At 48.0% G+C, this 13695-nt stretch overlaps 2 protein-coding genes across 5 annotated transcripts; one reads left to right on the top strand and one right to left on the bottom strand.

Annotated features, from left to right (window-relative positions):
• Positions 1-5: 5 nt before the first annotated feature.
• Positions 6-928, bottom strand: LOC4349341 (putative lipid-binding protein AIR1). Its single transcript, XM_015758537.3, has one exon. It carries the CDS (start codon positions 831-833, stop codon positions 330-332), a length of 504 nt encoding a protein of 167 aa, XP_015614023.1. The 5' UTR covers positions 834-928; the 3' UTR covers positions 6-329.
• Positions 929-10193: 9265 nt separating this feature from the next.
• LOC4349340 (flavin-containing monooxygenase FMO GS-OX-like 2) lies at positions 10194-12978 on the top strand. Of its 4 annotated transcripts, none has more exons than XM_066305009.1 (7): positions 10194-10812; positions 10966-11036; positions 11128-11216; positions 12016-12101; positions 12180-12312; positions 12405-12578; positions 12682-12978. In XM_066305009.1, exons 1-7 carry the CDS (start codon positions 10275-10277, stop codon positions 12857-12859), a joined length of 1269 nt encoding a protein of 422 aa, XP_066161106.1. In that variant the 5' UTR covers positions 10194-10274; the 3' UTR covers positions 12860-12978. The 4 variants fall into 4 exon arrangements, with proteins under 4 accessions (XP_066161106.1, XP_066161105.1, XP_066161104.1 ...); XM_066305008.1 differs by having other exon boundaries at positions 11128-11241; XM_066305007.1 differs by having other exon boundaries at positions 11128-11277.
• The last annotated feature ends 717 nt before the right edge of the window (positions 12979-13695 follow it).

Below are 13695 nucleotides of genomic sequence, written 5' to 3'. Positions count from 1 at the left end.
GGGAATTTTCAAAAACCTGGATTGTTCAGGTTCCATCTTAAATTTGAATCCGAAACAGTGAAACTAAAACAAGACATTACAACACACACAAACTGGTGACAATTACCCAGCGAGCGAACAAATACGCATCAAAGGAAAGCAATCAAACTGGTACCTACAACTCAATGCTAGTAGGACATTAGCTAGCAATCAACACACAACTAACCTAAAACCTTGGCACGCAACAACGACGACACTAGCTTATTAACTAAATGACTCCCAAATTAGAAGATTGTAATAGGTAAAATGCATGGTAATTAATTAATGCGAAATGTGGATGAAAAGAGAGATTAAGAGCACATGAAGCCGGTGGGGACGCCCTTGCCGCAGAAGTTGAGGATGAGGCTGAGGTGGATGGGGAGGTTGAGGTTGATGCCCAGCACGTTGGCCTTGATGGCCGTGCACAGGCACACCGCCGCCTCCAGGTCCACCAGCCCGTTCAGCAGCGGGCAGCACGGCTCCGTCGCCGGCACCCCCGCCTTCGCCTTTATCAGGTCCAGCACGTTCGCGCACACCCCCAGCTTCAGCGCGTCCGTCGGGCACTTCCCGTACCACCCGCTCGTCGACGACCCCCCGCCGCCGCCGTATCCGCCGCCGCTGCTGCCGCCTCCTCCGTAGCCGCCGCTGCCTCCTCCGTAGCCGCCGCCTCCGCCGCTGCTGCCGCCGCCACCGTAATGGCCATGGCCGCCGCCGCCGCCGCTGCCGCAGGACGGGCAGGCGGTGGTGATGGCGAAGAGGAGGAGGTTGAGGGCGAGGAAGAGGGCACAGGAAGCCGACGCCCTGGACGACGCCATTGGTGCACAGCTCACGAGCAGCTACTAGCTCAAGCAAATTAAGCTGAGAATGCACTACCAGTCTACCACCACTGCAACTGCAAGTGTGATGAGCTGAGCTCTCCGAGTTGGGGGATCTCGGCTTTATATAGAGATCGCTCACTCGCCACCAACGGAATGGAGTAGGAGTACGTAGAAATGGTACATTAACATATATGTTCTTCGGGAGATGGGCCAAATGCGACAAGAAGCCGTGACTCAGTGACTGGATAACACACATGGATGTAGTATTCAGATTTCAGAGACCGATGCAGAAATATGGCTGGCCGACCCTGCCTTTCTTTTCCATCAGCCCGTGGTTTGTTTGGCTGTCTCCATGATTTTTTGCTTGACCTGCTTGGCCTGATGTGATGGAGGAAAGACGATGTGTGACAGCGGTGTAACATGGAGGATTACTTGGTTTTACATGGGCGATATCTGTATACAATGAGTGTAGATTACTGTTTGAACACCGTAATTAATTAGCGGAATCGATTCCCTAGGCGCGAATGAGCAGTTTAATCCACGGTCGGTTTGTACGTCTAGCTAGATGATTAATCTCGATCTCCTGGTCATCAGGTTAGGTTAATGTACAGTTGTGTGCATATAATCATATAGCTAGTAGTACACATATACTACCTCCATCTCAAAATGTTTGACGCCGTTGACTTTTTTAAAAATGTTTGACCGTTCGTATTATTCAAAAAAATTTAAGTAATTATTAATTCTTTTTCTATCATTTGATTTATTGTTAAATATACTTTTATGTATACATATAGTTTTACACATATCACAAAAGTTTTTAAATAAAACGAACGGTTAAACATGTTTAAAAAAGTCAACGGTGTCAAACATTTAGGGAAGAAGAGAGTATATCCCTGTGTAGAGTGTAGCTAGCTAGATTAGACTTAGAATACGACCATGATGGGTTCACGGGATGATGGATAAATAGTTTTCCGGTGCTACAAAAGCTTTAGCATTATATTATTATTGCATCATGCATGTGATAGCTGCATCATTTGTATGAGTACATTGTTTGTGTTCAACTCTCTATCGACATCGATGGACGGTGCATGTATGGTACCGTACGTATATGCTACTAGCTCTTCAGAAGGCTGGTCCAATCGTCCCCTTATCTTTAATACTCATCGTGTCTCGTCTAAGTTGTCATTTGCTATGCCGACATACTCCCTCTATTACCTGCATTAGTAGTTAAAAGTGCTTAAATTTTAATATGGAGAAAGTACTGCATATTCCATAAAATTTTATGCATTAAATATATTTTAATAATATGTTTGTTTTGTGTTGGAAATATTATTATACCTTTTTATAAGTTTGTTTAAACGTAAAAAAAAGTCAAAACGATTTATAATATAAAACAGAGGAAGTGTCTATCTCACAAGCCTAGATAAAATGTCTTATAATGGATTAAAAACCCGCCCTCTATATATCCAATGGGGATATATACACAGCTAAAATACAAAAAAGTACATAGACTCGACCTCACAAAAAGGATTTCCACACAACTAACCAACATAAACACTTAATTATGCTCACACAATTCTGAAAAACAAGTAGCTCCAAACATCCTTACAAAGTACTTAAGACCCACAATGATACCACATCACATCCCCAATCAACTTCTCAAGTTCCATCCAGTTTTAGAGAAAAACTCCATGACATTATTCTCTATCTGGCGATAACCATTCTTCAGAGTGTCGCTCTCTTCATCCTTGACCAACAACAACCATTGCCTTGTCCAATGTGTTCCCCTGAAAAATAACTTGCAAAAATAGTTGAGTTTGGATTCTTCAAAACCACATCATTTCTACAAAGCCATATCGCTCAACATATGTAACGCTCCGCTTTTCGTGAGGCGTTAAAAACTAATTCGGAAAAATCCTAATTGCAAAAATTTTCGTTCTTTGTGTGCGAGTCTAAGTCGTGCCGTGGATCTCAGTTTAAATCCGTCCTTGATCCCTCTCGTCGCCATCAAAATCATCCTCATCGAAATTCCTCTTCCAATTTAAGTCTCCGAAATCAAATTCCGAAATTCAATCGCCTCCTTTGAATCCTCGCCAAACACTTGTCCCGATTCCAAAAATACCGAGTCCACCTTGAATCCATTCCTTGACTCCTCCCTGTTTCCCCGAGTCCAAGTAATCATATTCGAAATTTCATTCCAAATCCAAATCCCTTCCAAATCATCTCTCTGCATAAGTCTATTTTGCCTCCTTCTAATTTTGGATGGGCCTGATCCCCCTCCCCTCGGCCCATCTCCTCTCTCAGCCGTTCCTCCCCTCCCCTCCCTCCACACGTGCGTTGCGCGTGCGCCGCGCTCGAGAGAGAGATCGCCCACTCTCTTCTCATCCTCGCTCCCTCTCTCTCTCTCCGTTTCTCTCCCTCTCCCGTAGAAGCTCCCCCACCGGCGTCGATTTCCCGCCGCCGCCGTTCGAAATCCGGCCGCACCCCCGCGTCGCGCGCGCTCGCTCGCTCAGTGGCCGACCGGCCGAACGCCGCCGCCATCAGCCCTTGCGTCGCCGACGCCACGTGCTGCCGCCTTGCCCCCGCTCCATGACAAACCGACCGCCGCCGTCATCGCCGACGTCATCCATGGCCCCCGCCGCTCCACGCCGCACCCGTCCAAGAGTGGGAGAAGCAGCTGCTCTCCCTCTCCTCCTCCTCCTCACTCTCCCTCTCCTCATTATGGCAAGGGACCAAGCCCCTTTTTCCCCTTCTTTTTCCCTTTCCCGACCACCGCCGGCGTCACCACCTCTGCGCCGCTTGACCGCTCGCGCCACCCGCCTCATCTCCTTGACCGCCCCAAGGTCGGTTCTCTCAAACCGACATCGCCACCTATAAAACCCACACCCCCTCCCATACCTCTCGCTTCCTCTCCTCCATCACACCACTGCCGCCTCGCCGTTCGTCGTCGTTCTCGCCCTCCTCTGCCGTCGTGCGTGTCGGGGAGCTTGCGAGCATGAGGAGTCGACGAGGAGCTCCGCGCCGCCCCCATCCTCGCGCCTCTCCATCTCTTCTTCCCCGGCCGCGCCCTCTCGGTGCCGCGCCGCCCCGCCGTCGCGTCCGCCTCGCCGCGACTCCATCCGCGCCGCCGACTCCGTTTCTCTCGTCGGTGAGCTCCCCACTGAACCCCCTTTTCCCCTGTCGCACGCCGCGCCGCGCCCGCCGCCGTGCGTCACATCTCGCCGCGCGCCCTTGCTCTGTCCCGGGCGTCGCTCGCCGTCGCCGGCCTCTCTCGGCGTCGCCCGTGCCCTCTCGACCGGTGGAATGAGCTCGCGACCTCGCGTAGATGCTCCAGCTCCAACGAATCGAACCCCCGTTGCCCCAGTGAAGTTTTCCCTCTTTGCTCGCCGTCGACGATCGCCGTCGAAATCCGCCGTCGTCAGCTCCTCTCGCGTCGATTCCTCTCGCCGCCACGCTCCCGGGGATCCCCTTGACCTCCCCCTGGCTGCCCCAAGGCCGTCGGCCTTCTCCTTTGTCTCCGCGCCGTGTCGCCGCTTCCGCCGCCGCCTAACGCTGCCGTGCGTGCGCCGCCGGTGACCATCGGGTCCCGCGTCCCCGCGTGCGCATCGCGGTCGCGTACCGGTTCGGCTAAGCCCGAGCCCGCGCGCCCTTCGCTCTTCTCGCGCGCGGCCACGTCGGCGTGCCGGCGAGATTGGTCGCCGCCGCCAGCCGCCGTCGTTTTTCCCCCGGCTAATCCGCTCCGTTGAATCGATTCCCCTTGGCCTCCTCTCTCTTCCGGTGCTAACCCCCCCAATCCACCTCGCCGCCGTTCGCCGGTTCACGTCGCTCGTCGCCGGCCATCGGATCAGCCTGCCCGGCCTCCTCTCCCTTCCCCATCCGACGTGGCATCCACGTGGATGCCACCTCAGCCGCCCGGCCCCGCGGAGACCGGTCAAAGGTCTCCCGGTCCACCGATCCAACGCGCCGCCTTGCGTGCACCCCGCTCGCGTGAGCCGTGTCGCCGCCTTGTGGGTCCCACCTTGCGCCCGGCACGGTGGACCGCGTCCACCGGCTTGCGTCGCGTGGGCCGCGCCTCGTTCGGCCTTGGGCCGCCTCCCTTCCGCGCGCCGGCCCGCTCGCCTCGGCCGCGCCCGCGCATCTCTTCGGGCCGCGCCCCTTCGCTCGGCCCAAGTCCAATTAACATCCCTCCATCCTTTTCTTTTTCCAGGGATTTAATAAATCCTTTTTCCTTTGTCCCATAAATCAATTCCTTATTCCAAAATTCCATAAACCGTTTCCTTTGGTCCCGCATGACAGTGACTGTCAATAATATTCTTGAGAATATTATTTCTATAAATTCCATAAACCATTTCTCCTACTCCAGAAACTCCAATTAAACTTCCAAAATTCATATCACCCAATCCGTAACTCCGATTGACTCCGTTCCACTTCCAGTAATTCCGTAAAATTGAGATCCTATTTAATGGCACTACTAATAGGTCTAAACAGGATCTTTCTTTTGGTCTTTTGTTTAGGTTTTCGATTGTTTGCGTATAGTTGCGGTTATTGGATTTTCGTCGATCGCGGGTTTTCTCGAAGATTCGTGAAGCTTCGTGAAGACCTTGAGCAAGGCAAGTCACCCTTTGATCAATTGCTCCTATAATTGAAAAGTCATTATTATTTTGTTTGCAACTTGCATTATTAGAATCACACACTTAACTTGCTTGGCCTCGGTTTGCGTGCCAAACCGACGGACCTACCCAGTAGTCGCACTAATTTCCGTAGGTCGTACTACCCTGATTCCTTGTCGCTCCACCCTTGTGGTACCTCAGTATTCGTGCTCTCTGAGCGCGTATACCAAATATCCCACATACACCGTTGTTTGTCGAAAACTTGGGAAATGGGTTTGTGAAGCCTTCAAAACCCGACATGTGGTGTCGGTGTGTTTGAAAATAAAATGAATTGTGAAAACTCGCGATGCGGGGGTTGTGCCTATGTGGCACTGTCCCGTATTCGCATATAAGGACCGATTCCTGTGGGAAACTCATCGAACATAATCAAAGTGCAACCACAAGGTGGAATGGGACACCCTGGCTAAGTAACTAGTCGGTTCAGGGAAACCTCGCATGCCAATAGTTGGGAACGCCGGGGCGGGGTCGGACAAACCGGGTTCCTGGTAAGGCAAGGACGAGAAGCTTGCTCACTTACCGATCAAGGTGGTTGGAGTTGATTTGTGAATGCCTAAAATGGCCTATACTTACGTGAGGATTTGATCCTTCTATGTGGCGTGAGGTAACCCTGGGTCGGCTTGGGAAAGGCTTTGTCGCGAACCACTGGCTGGCCAGTGTCTGGAGTAAGTTCGTGTCTTGTGGGTAAAGTGTACCCCTCTGCAGAGGTTAACTAACTGTTCGAACAGCCGTGCCCACGGTCATGGGCGGATGTGAGGTGGTTCCCGTTGCGTAGATTTGTTTGCCTGTGCTTTGTGAAAAGTTGTTGTGGTGTGGGAATCGTAACCAGAATCAGCCTATGTGGCAGATGGACGACCTGAGTGGTCAGAAACGAATCTGTGTGATTCGGGATGTCTGCGGGCATCATAGACTAGGCTTCCCGAGTGGAAGCGGATTGTTGTGCTGCTGGGTAGCTGGACTCTGGGAGTCCGAGAAAATGAAAAAGGCTCTGGGAGCCGATTAATCAAGTGGAATGGCTCTGGGAGCCGAAAAGTAATGATCTGACCCGGGAGGTCGGTACATTGCCAAATGAGCTGTTGAAAAACATCTCTTAAAGTCGAATCGAGACGCAAGTCTCTTTTCGGCCCTAACTTAGAAAGAAATAAATCACTTAGTGTTTTCAAAATGTCTTCAAATAAAAGATTTGCAAAACAACCTTGCCTCTCTTCCAAGCTTGCATTAAACACCTAAGTTCCCGTGACTTGCTGAGTACGAAAGTACTCACCCTTGCTCTATATAAATATATATATATAGTTCCTCCGCCCTGAAGAGAAGATAAAGTGAAGTGAAGATTAGGGTTTCGTCCTGGTTCCCAGCCGTCGCCTGTGGTGTTGGGTATTAGACCGTTGGTTCCGCTGCTGCTGTTGTTGGTGTTCGCCTCGTCCGTGTCGTCGGTTGTATTCTCGGGCTGTCTGAGCTGCAACCTAAGTTAAGGTAAATAAGTCCTCTATTTATTTTAAAGATTGCTATGATTCATATTTGTCACCGTGGGTACCAGCACTATGTCCTGGGACTGGTACCGAGATCGCGGTTTCGTAGGAAGCGGTTCGCGCCGTTTTCCCTACGACACGCTCCTGTTAGGTGCCGTTGTACGGCGGTATCAGATTGGGGTGTGACAATAAGGGTCCCTACTGTTTCAAAAACGACAGAGCTTTTTGAGAAAGTGAGGCAACATTATTCAGCAGCTTATCATTAAACACCCAATCATTCCGCACAAGCCAAATTGCCCAAGCCCCAGCAGCAAACAGGTACCAAAGACATCTATTTCTAACTCCCCTTTGGTTTTAGATTAAATCAAGAAGGTCATTTCTAGAAGTAGGGATCAAATCCCAGTGAAAGGCGTCTCTGTAGCAGCACCAAAGAAATTGAGCTGGAGGGCATCTAAAAATTATGTGATCAGCATCTTCCTCCACTCCACACAGTTTGCACAGTGGGCTCCCTGACCAATTCATCTTCTTAAGTTGTTTGGCTGCCTGTATTCTCCCCTTTAGCATTAGCCACATAAAAATTTTAATTTTTAAATGGATGAAAGACTTCCAAAGATCCTGCAGTTTTATGTCTTTAATCCCCCCAAAAATCATCTCCCTATATAAGGACTTAGTGGTAAACTGTCCCGACTGATTTAGTTTCCAAATCATAACATCTTTTCCTAAGTGTAGCTTAATAGGAGCCAGTTTCTCCTGCAGCTCCACCCACTCCTCCAACTCATTTTGGTCCAAAGCCCTCCTCGAGTCAATTTTCCACTCCCCGTCTAAGTACATTCTTTTAACAATATTGTTAGGCTCAGAGCAGATGCTGTGTATGTATGGAAACTGTGTTCTTAGTGGAACATCTCCTAACCAAACATCGTCCCAGAACCTGACTGCTTCCCCCACATCCCACCACATAGCTGCTTCCTAGATCCATCCACTTCTTAACTTCATGCAAACCTCTCCAAAATTGTGAGCTCCCTTCAGCCTTAGATTGGAAGAAGCCCCCTCCATTTGCCAAGTACTTCCTTCTCAAGAGTTCACAACAAGGACTATTATTTCCAGACTCCAACTTGTAAATCCATTTGCATAGCAGAGCCTCATTCATCATTTTTGTGTTGACAAAGCCAAGACCCCCATCCTCTCTAGGTCTGCATAAAGCCTCCCATCTAAGCATGTGATATTTTTTCTTACCCTCTAGTCCTTCCCAGAAAAATCTAGCTCTAATTGCATCCATCTTATGATGTGTTTGAGCTGGCAACAGGTATAACCCCATCATGTACATAGGAATGCTGCTCAGGCAAGAATTTATTAATATAGATTTACCACCGTAAGACAAAGAACCACATCTCCATGTTGCCAGTTTTTTCTCGATCTTAGTCACTGGTACTGCCAAATCTTTAGCTGTCAATCTCCCCTTACTAATAGGCACACCCAGGTATGAAATGGGGAGCTATCCTTTTCTACAGTTGAATAAATCAGCTACTCTATGGGCCTCCTCCTCAGTAGCTCCTATAACAATGGCTTCACTTTTCTGGTAATTAATTTTGAGGCATGACATCTCTTCAAAGCAGTAAAGCAGAAATTTCACAGTTACTATATTCTCATCTGAGGTAGACATGAAGAGGATTGTGTCATCTGCATATTGCAGATGAGTTAGTCCTCCTGTGACTAAATGAGGCACAAGCCCTTGTAAGTGACCGGTTTCTTTGGCCCTATTTAACATCTCGGAAAGGGCATCTGCCACCAAGTTGAACAACAGTGGAGATAAAGTATCTCCTTGTCTGACTCCCTTATAGGTCCTGAAAAACTCCCCATTCTCCCCATTGATGTTAACAGCTACTTTCCCATTTTCTGTTACTGATTTCATCCAGCCAATCCATTTGTCACAGAAACACTTCCTTTGTAAGACATCAAACAAGAAGTCCCAGTGTACTTTATCATAAGCTTTTTCAAAATCTAGCTTTAAAATAATGCCGGATTGGTGAGATTTTTTTAACTCATGCAACACCTCATGTAGAATAACCACACCATCTAAAATAAATCTACCAGGTATAAAGGTTGTTTGATTCTCCCCAATCACTTTGGATGCCACAAATGTCCTTAGGGTCAAGATCTTTGTTAAAAGTTTGAAACAAACATTGAGCAAACAAATGGGTCTAAATGCTTTGATATTGTTGGCATCTTTAATCTTGGGGATTAGAGTTATTACCCCATAGTTTAATCTCCACAACTCCAAACTCTCCTCAAATAAAGAATCAAGCATTTCTTTAAACTGATCTTTTAACTGTGGCTAAAATTCCTTGAAGAAACAGACTGGAAGGCCATCGGGCCCTGGTGCTGTATTAGTCTTCATGCCCTTAAAGGCTTTCTCTATTTCTTCCATGGTGAAAGGTCTAGTTAAATATTCATTATCATCCTGATCCAATCTGCCCCTCTTAGTCCACATGTCCTGACTTGGGAAGATTTTTGGAGGTGACTCAGAACCAAACAGAGACTTGTAATATTGTTTTATATGATCTTTCAACTCCATCTGGTCATCAATCACTCTACCTTCATCTTCCAAACTTCTTATTATGCTCTTTCTCTTCTTACCGTTGGCCACACCATGATAATACGCTGTGTTAGCATCAATTTTTCCCCACTCCTCTCTTGCCAATAAATCTCCTCTGCAAGATTTCCTTCCCGTAATATTACCAGGATTCTAAGCTTCCTTATAATAGATTTCCTTCCCGTTAGAGCTTTTGGTTCCTAAAATATAAGAGATTTTAGGTGAATGTGATATATCATAATACTAGCTATTAATCTGGACAAATAGCCTACGATGTGTCGCATTCACATAAGATCTTTTATATTTTGGGACGAAAGGAGTAAACGACACCCTATGCCGTGATCGTATCATTGGGCTTTCACTAGACTCTCCATAGTTCCAGACTTCCAGTGAAACAAAAATGGAGCACTATTAGTTCGTTTGTTTGGCTCCGCAGTAGCTATATAATTTTTGTGAGGATCATCATCGACTGTTTTTATTCACACTTAATTCTACTTTTTTGGACTTACCGTAAAGATTTCCCTTGTACTTAAAAAAACAAATACTCCAAAACACACTTGAGTTTTTTCCAGAGAGGTATGACCTGTGAGTTTTTTTTGGAAGCAAGCAGCAGCATTGAAAAAAAAAATCTGACATAACGTCTCTTCTTCCGCTGACCACACGGTCCCACCCACTCCCCCCCACCGTCCACGGCACCGGCGGCGAAGCCCCGATGCCGCGGACGGTGGCCGTGGTCGGCGCCGGCGCGGCGGGCCTGGTGGCAGCGCGCGAGCTGCTCCGCGAGGGCCACGCCGTGACGGTGTTCGAGCGGTCGGCGCGCGTCGGGGGCACCTGGGCCTACGACCCGCGCTCCGACCCTGACCCGCCCTGCCTCGACACGGCCGCCCCCGGCGCCGCCGCCGTCCACGGCAGCCTCTACGCGTCGCTGCGCACCAACCTGCCGCGCGAGCTCATGGGCTTCTCCGGGTTCGCGCTGGCGGGGAGGGTGTTCGCCGGCGACCCACGCACGTTCCCGGGCCACCGGGAGGTGCTCGCCTTCCTCGATGCCTTCGCCGTGGAGTCCGGCGTCGCCGGCCGCGTCAGGCTCCGCGCCGAGGTGGTCCGCGTGGGGCCCCTCGCCGGCCACGGGGAGAGGTGGACCGTGGCATGGCGCGGCGAGGGCGGCGTGGAGGAGGAGGAGGAGGAGGTGTTCGACGCCGTCGTGGTGTGCAACGGGCACTGCACTGTGCCTCTAGTGCCCAAGCTCCGAGGTGAGGTGTTGTCCCAGTGTCATCCAGAATTTCAGTTAGGAGCAGCGAAAATCTTCAGCATTGAAATTTTTTTCAAGTTTGATTTGATCTAAACTTGAAAAATCTATTGCATTCGCGATTTCAGATTAGAAAATCTGACTCCCTGAGTTGCAGGAATTGGCAATTGGCAAGGGAAGCAGATGCACAGCCACAACTATCGGACTCCTGAACCATTTCAAGATCAGGTTCAAGATGCTGTCTCGGTTACAGTATCAGTACGTGTTCTTGCTGCTGCCGTACAGTTTCAGATAAAAATCGTCTACTTTTTTTATGCAGATTGTTGTTGTGGTAGGATTAGGAGCAAGTGGAGTTGACATAGCTAGAGAGATCTCAAATGTTGCCAAGGAAGTGCACATTGCATCTAGGTACACAGAAGATCGGCTTGGGAAGGTTGATACCTTCCAGAATACCTGGTTGCATTCAGAGGTTCAAAGCTTTCTTAATTAACTCCTGCTCAATCACTGTTCCCCGAAATCATGGGAAAGTGAAATCATCCTTAGAGGGGATATCCCCTCGTTTCGTGCATGTCACCTAAATAGTCAATTAAAAACATAAAAAAAAATTGGCAACCTAGATTAATATGAAATATATCACTCCACAAACATGCAAGTTTAAATTTAACTTCTACAAATTATAACAAAAATAACAAATATAGTTGTGAACATGCGATAACTATTTTCAGTTTAATTTGTTATTTTTGTTGCAACTTACTCCCTCCGTTTCAAAATGTTTAACACCGCTGACTTTTTAGTACGTGTTTGATCATTCGTCTTATTCAAAAAATTTAAGTAATTATTTATTCTTTTCATATTATTTGATTCATTGTTAAATATACTTTCATGTACACATATAGTTTTACATATTTCACAATTTTTTTGAATAAGACGAACGGTCAAACATGTGTTAAAAAGTCAACGGTGTCAAACATTTTGAAACGGAGGGAGTATAAAAGTTGAATTTGGTCTTACATGTTTGTGGAGTGATATATTTCGTATTAATCTATGTTGTCAATTTTTTTTCAAATTTTTTGATAACTATCTAGATAACATGCAAATAACGAGGGGATGTCCCTCGAGGGATGAAAATCCACATCCCGAAATCCTGCTCAAAGGCATCATGTACTGAATCAATGTGCTAATTGTGGATCATATATACAATAATCAGGTGGATTGCATCCAAGATGATGGCCAAGTGCGTTTCAGCGAAGGATCTGCATCAATCGCAGCAGATACCTTTCTTTACTGCACAGGGTAGGATCACACTTGGTCGAGCTGCATACATTCGTTTGGTTTGCATTTCGATGAATTTACTGAAGATTGCATTGGCAGGTATCGGTACCATTTCCCGTTCCTGGACGTGGAGGGGGTCACCGTCGACGGCAACCGCGTCGGGCCTCTGTACAAGCACGTCTTCCCCCCGAAGCACGCGCCGAACCTCTCCTTCGTCGGCCTGCCAGTCAAGGTATAACAACGACACGTCCTCGTCGATTGTTCAGAGTTCAGACAAACAAACACCATGACAATTCAGGCAAGAGATGTATATGTACTGTGCAGACCATCATGTTCCAGTCGTTCGAGCTGGAGTCGAGGTGGGTCGCCCGGGCGCTGTCGGGGCGGGCCGAGCTTCCGGGCGAGGAGGCCATGGCGGCCGCCGTGGAGGAGGACTACCGGCGGATGGACGCCGCCGGGAAGCCCAAGCGGCACACGCACGCCCTCATGCCTGACTGGGTACGTATACGTACGAAGTTACGCATGCATATGATTTTGTGTCTCGGCCTCTGAGCTCACCATGTTCCGGCCATTGGTGGCCGCGACGATCGACGAACGGCAGGTGGAGTACATGGACTGGGTGGCGGCGCAGGTCGGCGAGCCGCCCATGGAGGCGCGGAGGCGGGAGATATACGAGAAGGCTCTCCGGTGCATCTGGTCTCTGGATGACAGCTACCGGGACAGCTGGGAGGAGGAAGAAGAAGAAGAGAATAGATAGACTCATCGAGTTCTCTCCTTGAGCCCTTCCTTTGGAGTTTGGGTTCTTAAGGAGCCTTGAGTATAAAATTTAGGATCAAACCAAAGAATCTTTTTCTTGGTCCCAACATTTCCTAAATGCCACTACGGCTGTGTTTGTTTATCCACTCTCCCAACTTTCACTTTCTCATTTTTTTACGCGTATGTTTCCCAAACTGCTAACCGATACTTCATCCATTCCTGTCCTGATTCGTAATATTAGAATATGTCACACCCACCTAAAATTCCATAATAAAATTCGAATCGTGTGTCACACCCAAAATTCCATAATAGTATGAGATGGAAGGAGTATTTTTCAGTTATAAAATAGCCATATAGCTCCTTAATAAAATGCGACTCGTGTGTCCTAGCGTAAATGGGCTGTCTATCTGGAATCACTATTAACTTCATAGCATGGGCTTTTGATGGGCTTCCGTGATCGGGCCCAACTTTGCTGCCGAGAAGTACACACAAACTTGTTGGGTTTATAAGATTAAGCGTGTTGAGGCGAACAAGATGCCTGTCTGAAATTTTCTTCAGTCACGAGATCAATGCTTCTGTATATCCTAATCTCATAAGAGATCATCCTTAGTTTCGGTGAGCATGAACACCATCGATTGATTTTTCTATCATGGAGAAGTTTGGTCAGCTGGAGAAAATAATAGTATGCTTGAATAATTAGCTCAATGCGAAGTCATAACACTTATCAATCAGAAGGAAAAAAAACTCGTCGGTTTCTCCCAATCCAATCAGCTAGCAACGCCTGCTGAAAAGATACCTCCGACTATCCAAGTAAACGGGGACGAATTATATATTTTTGAAAACTTAAGACGGGATCAGC

This window comes from Oryza sativa, chromosome 10, assembly GCF_034140825.1.
Source record: "Oryza sativa Japonica Group chromosome 10, ASM3414082v1".
NCBI classification, from domain to species: domain Eukaryota; kingdom Viridiplantae; phylum Streptophyta; class Magnoliopsida; order Poales; family Poaceae; genus Oryza; species Oryza sativa.
The sequence above is the reverse complement of the archived record's forward strand: the minus strand, read 5'-3'. Positions and strand labels throughout refer to the sequence as shown.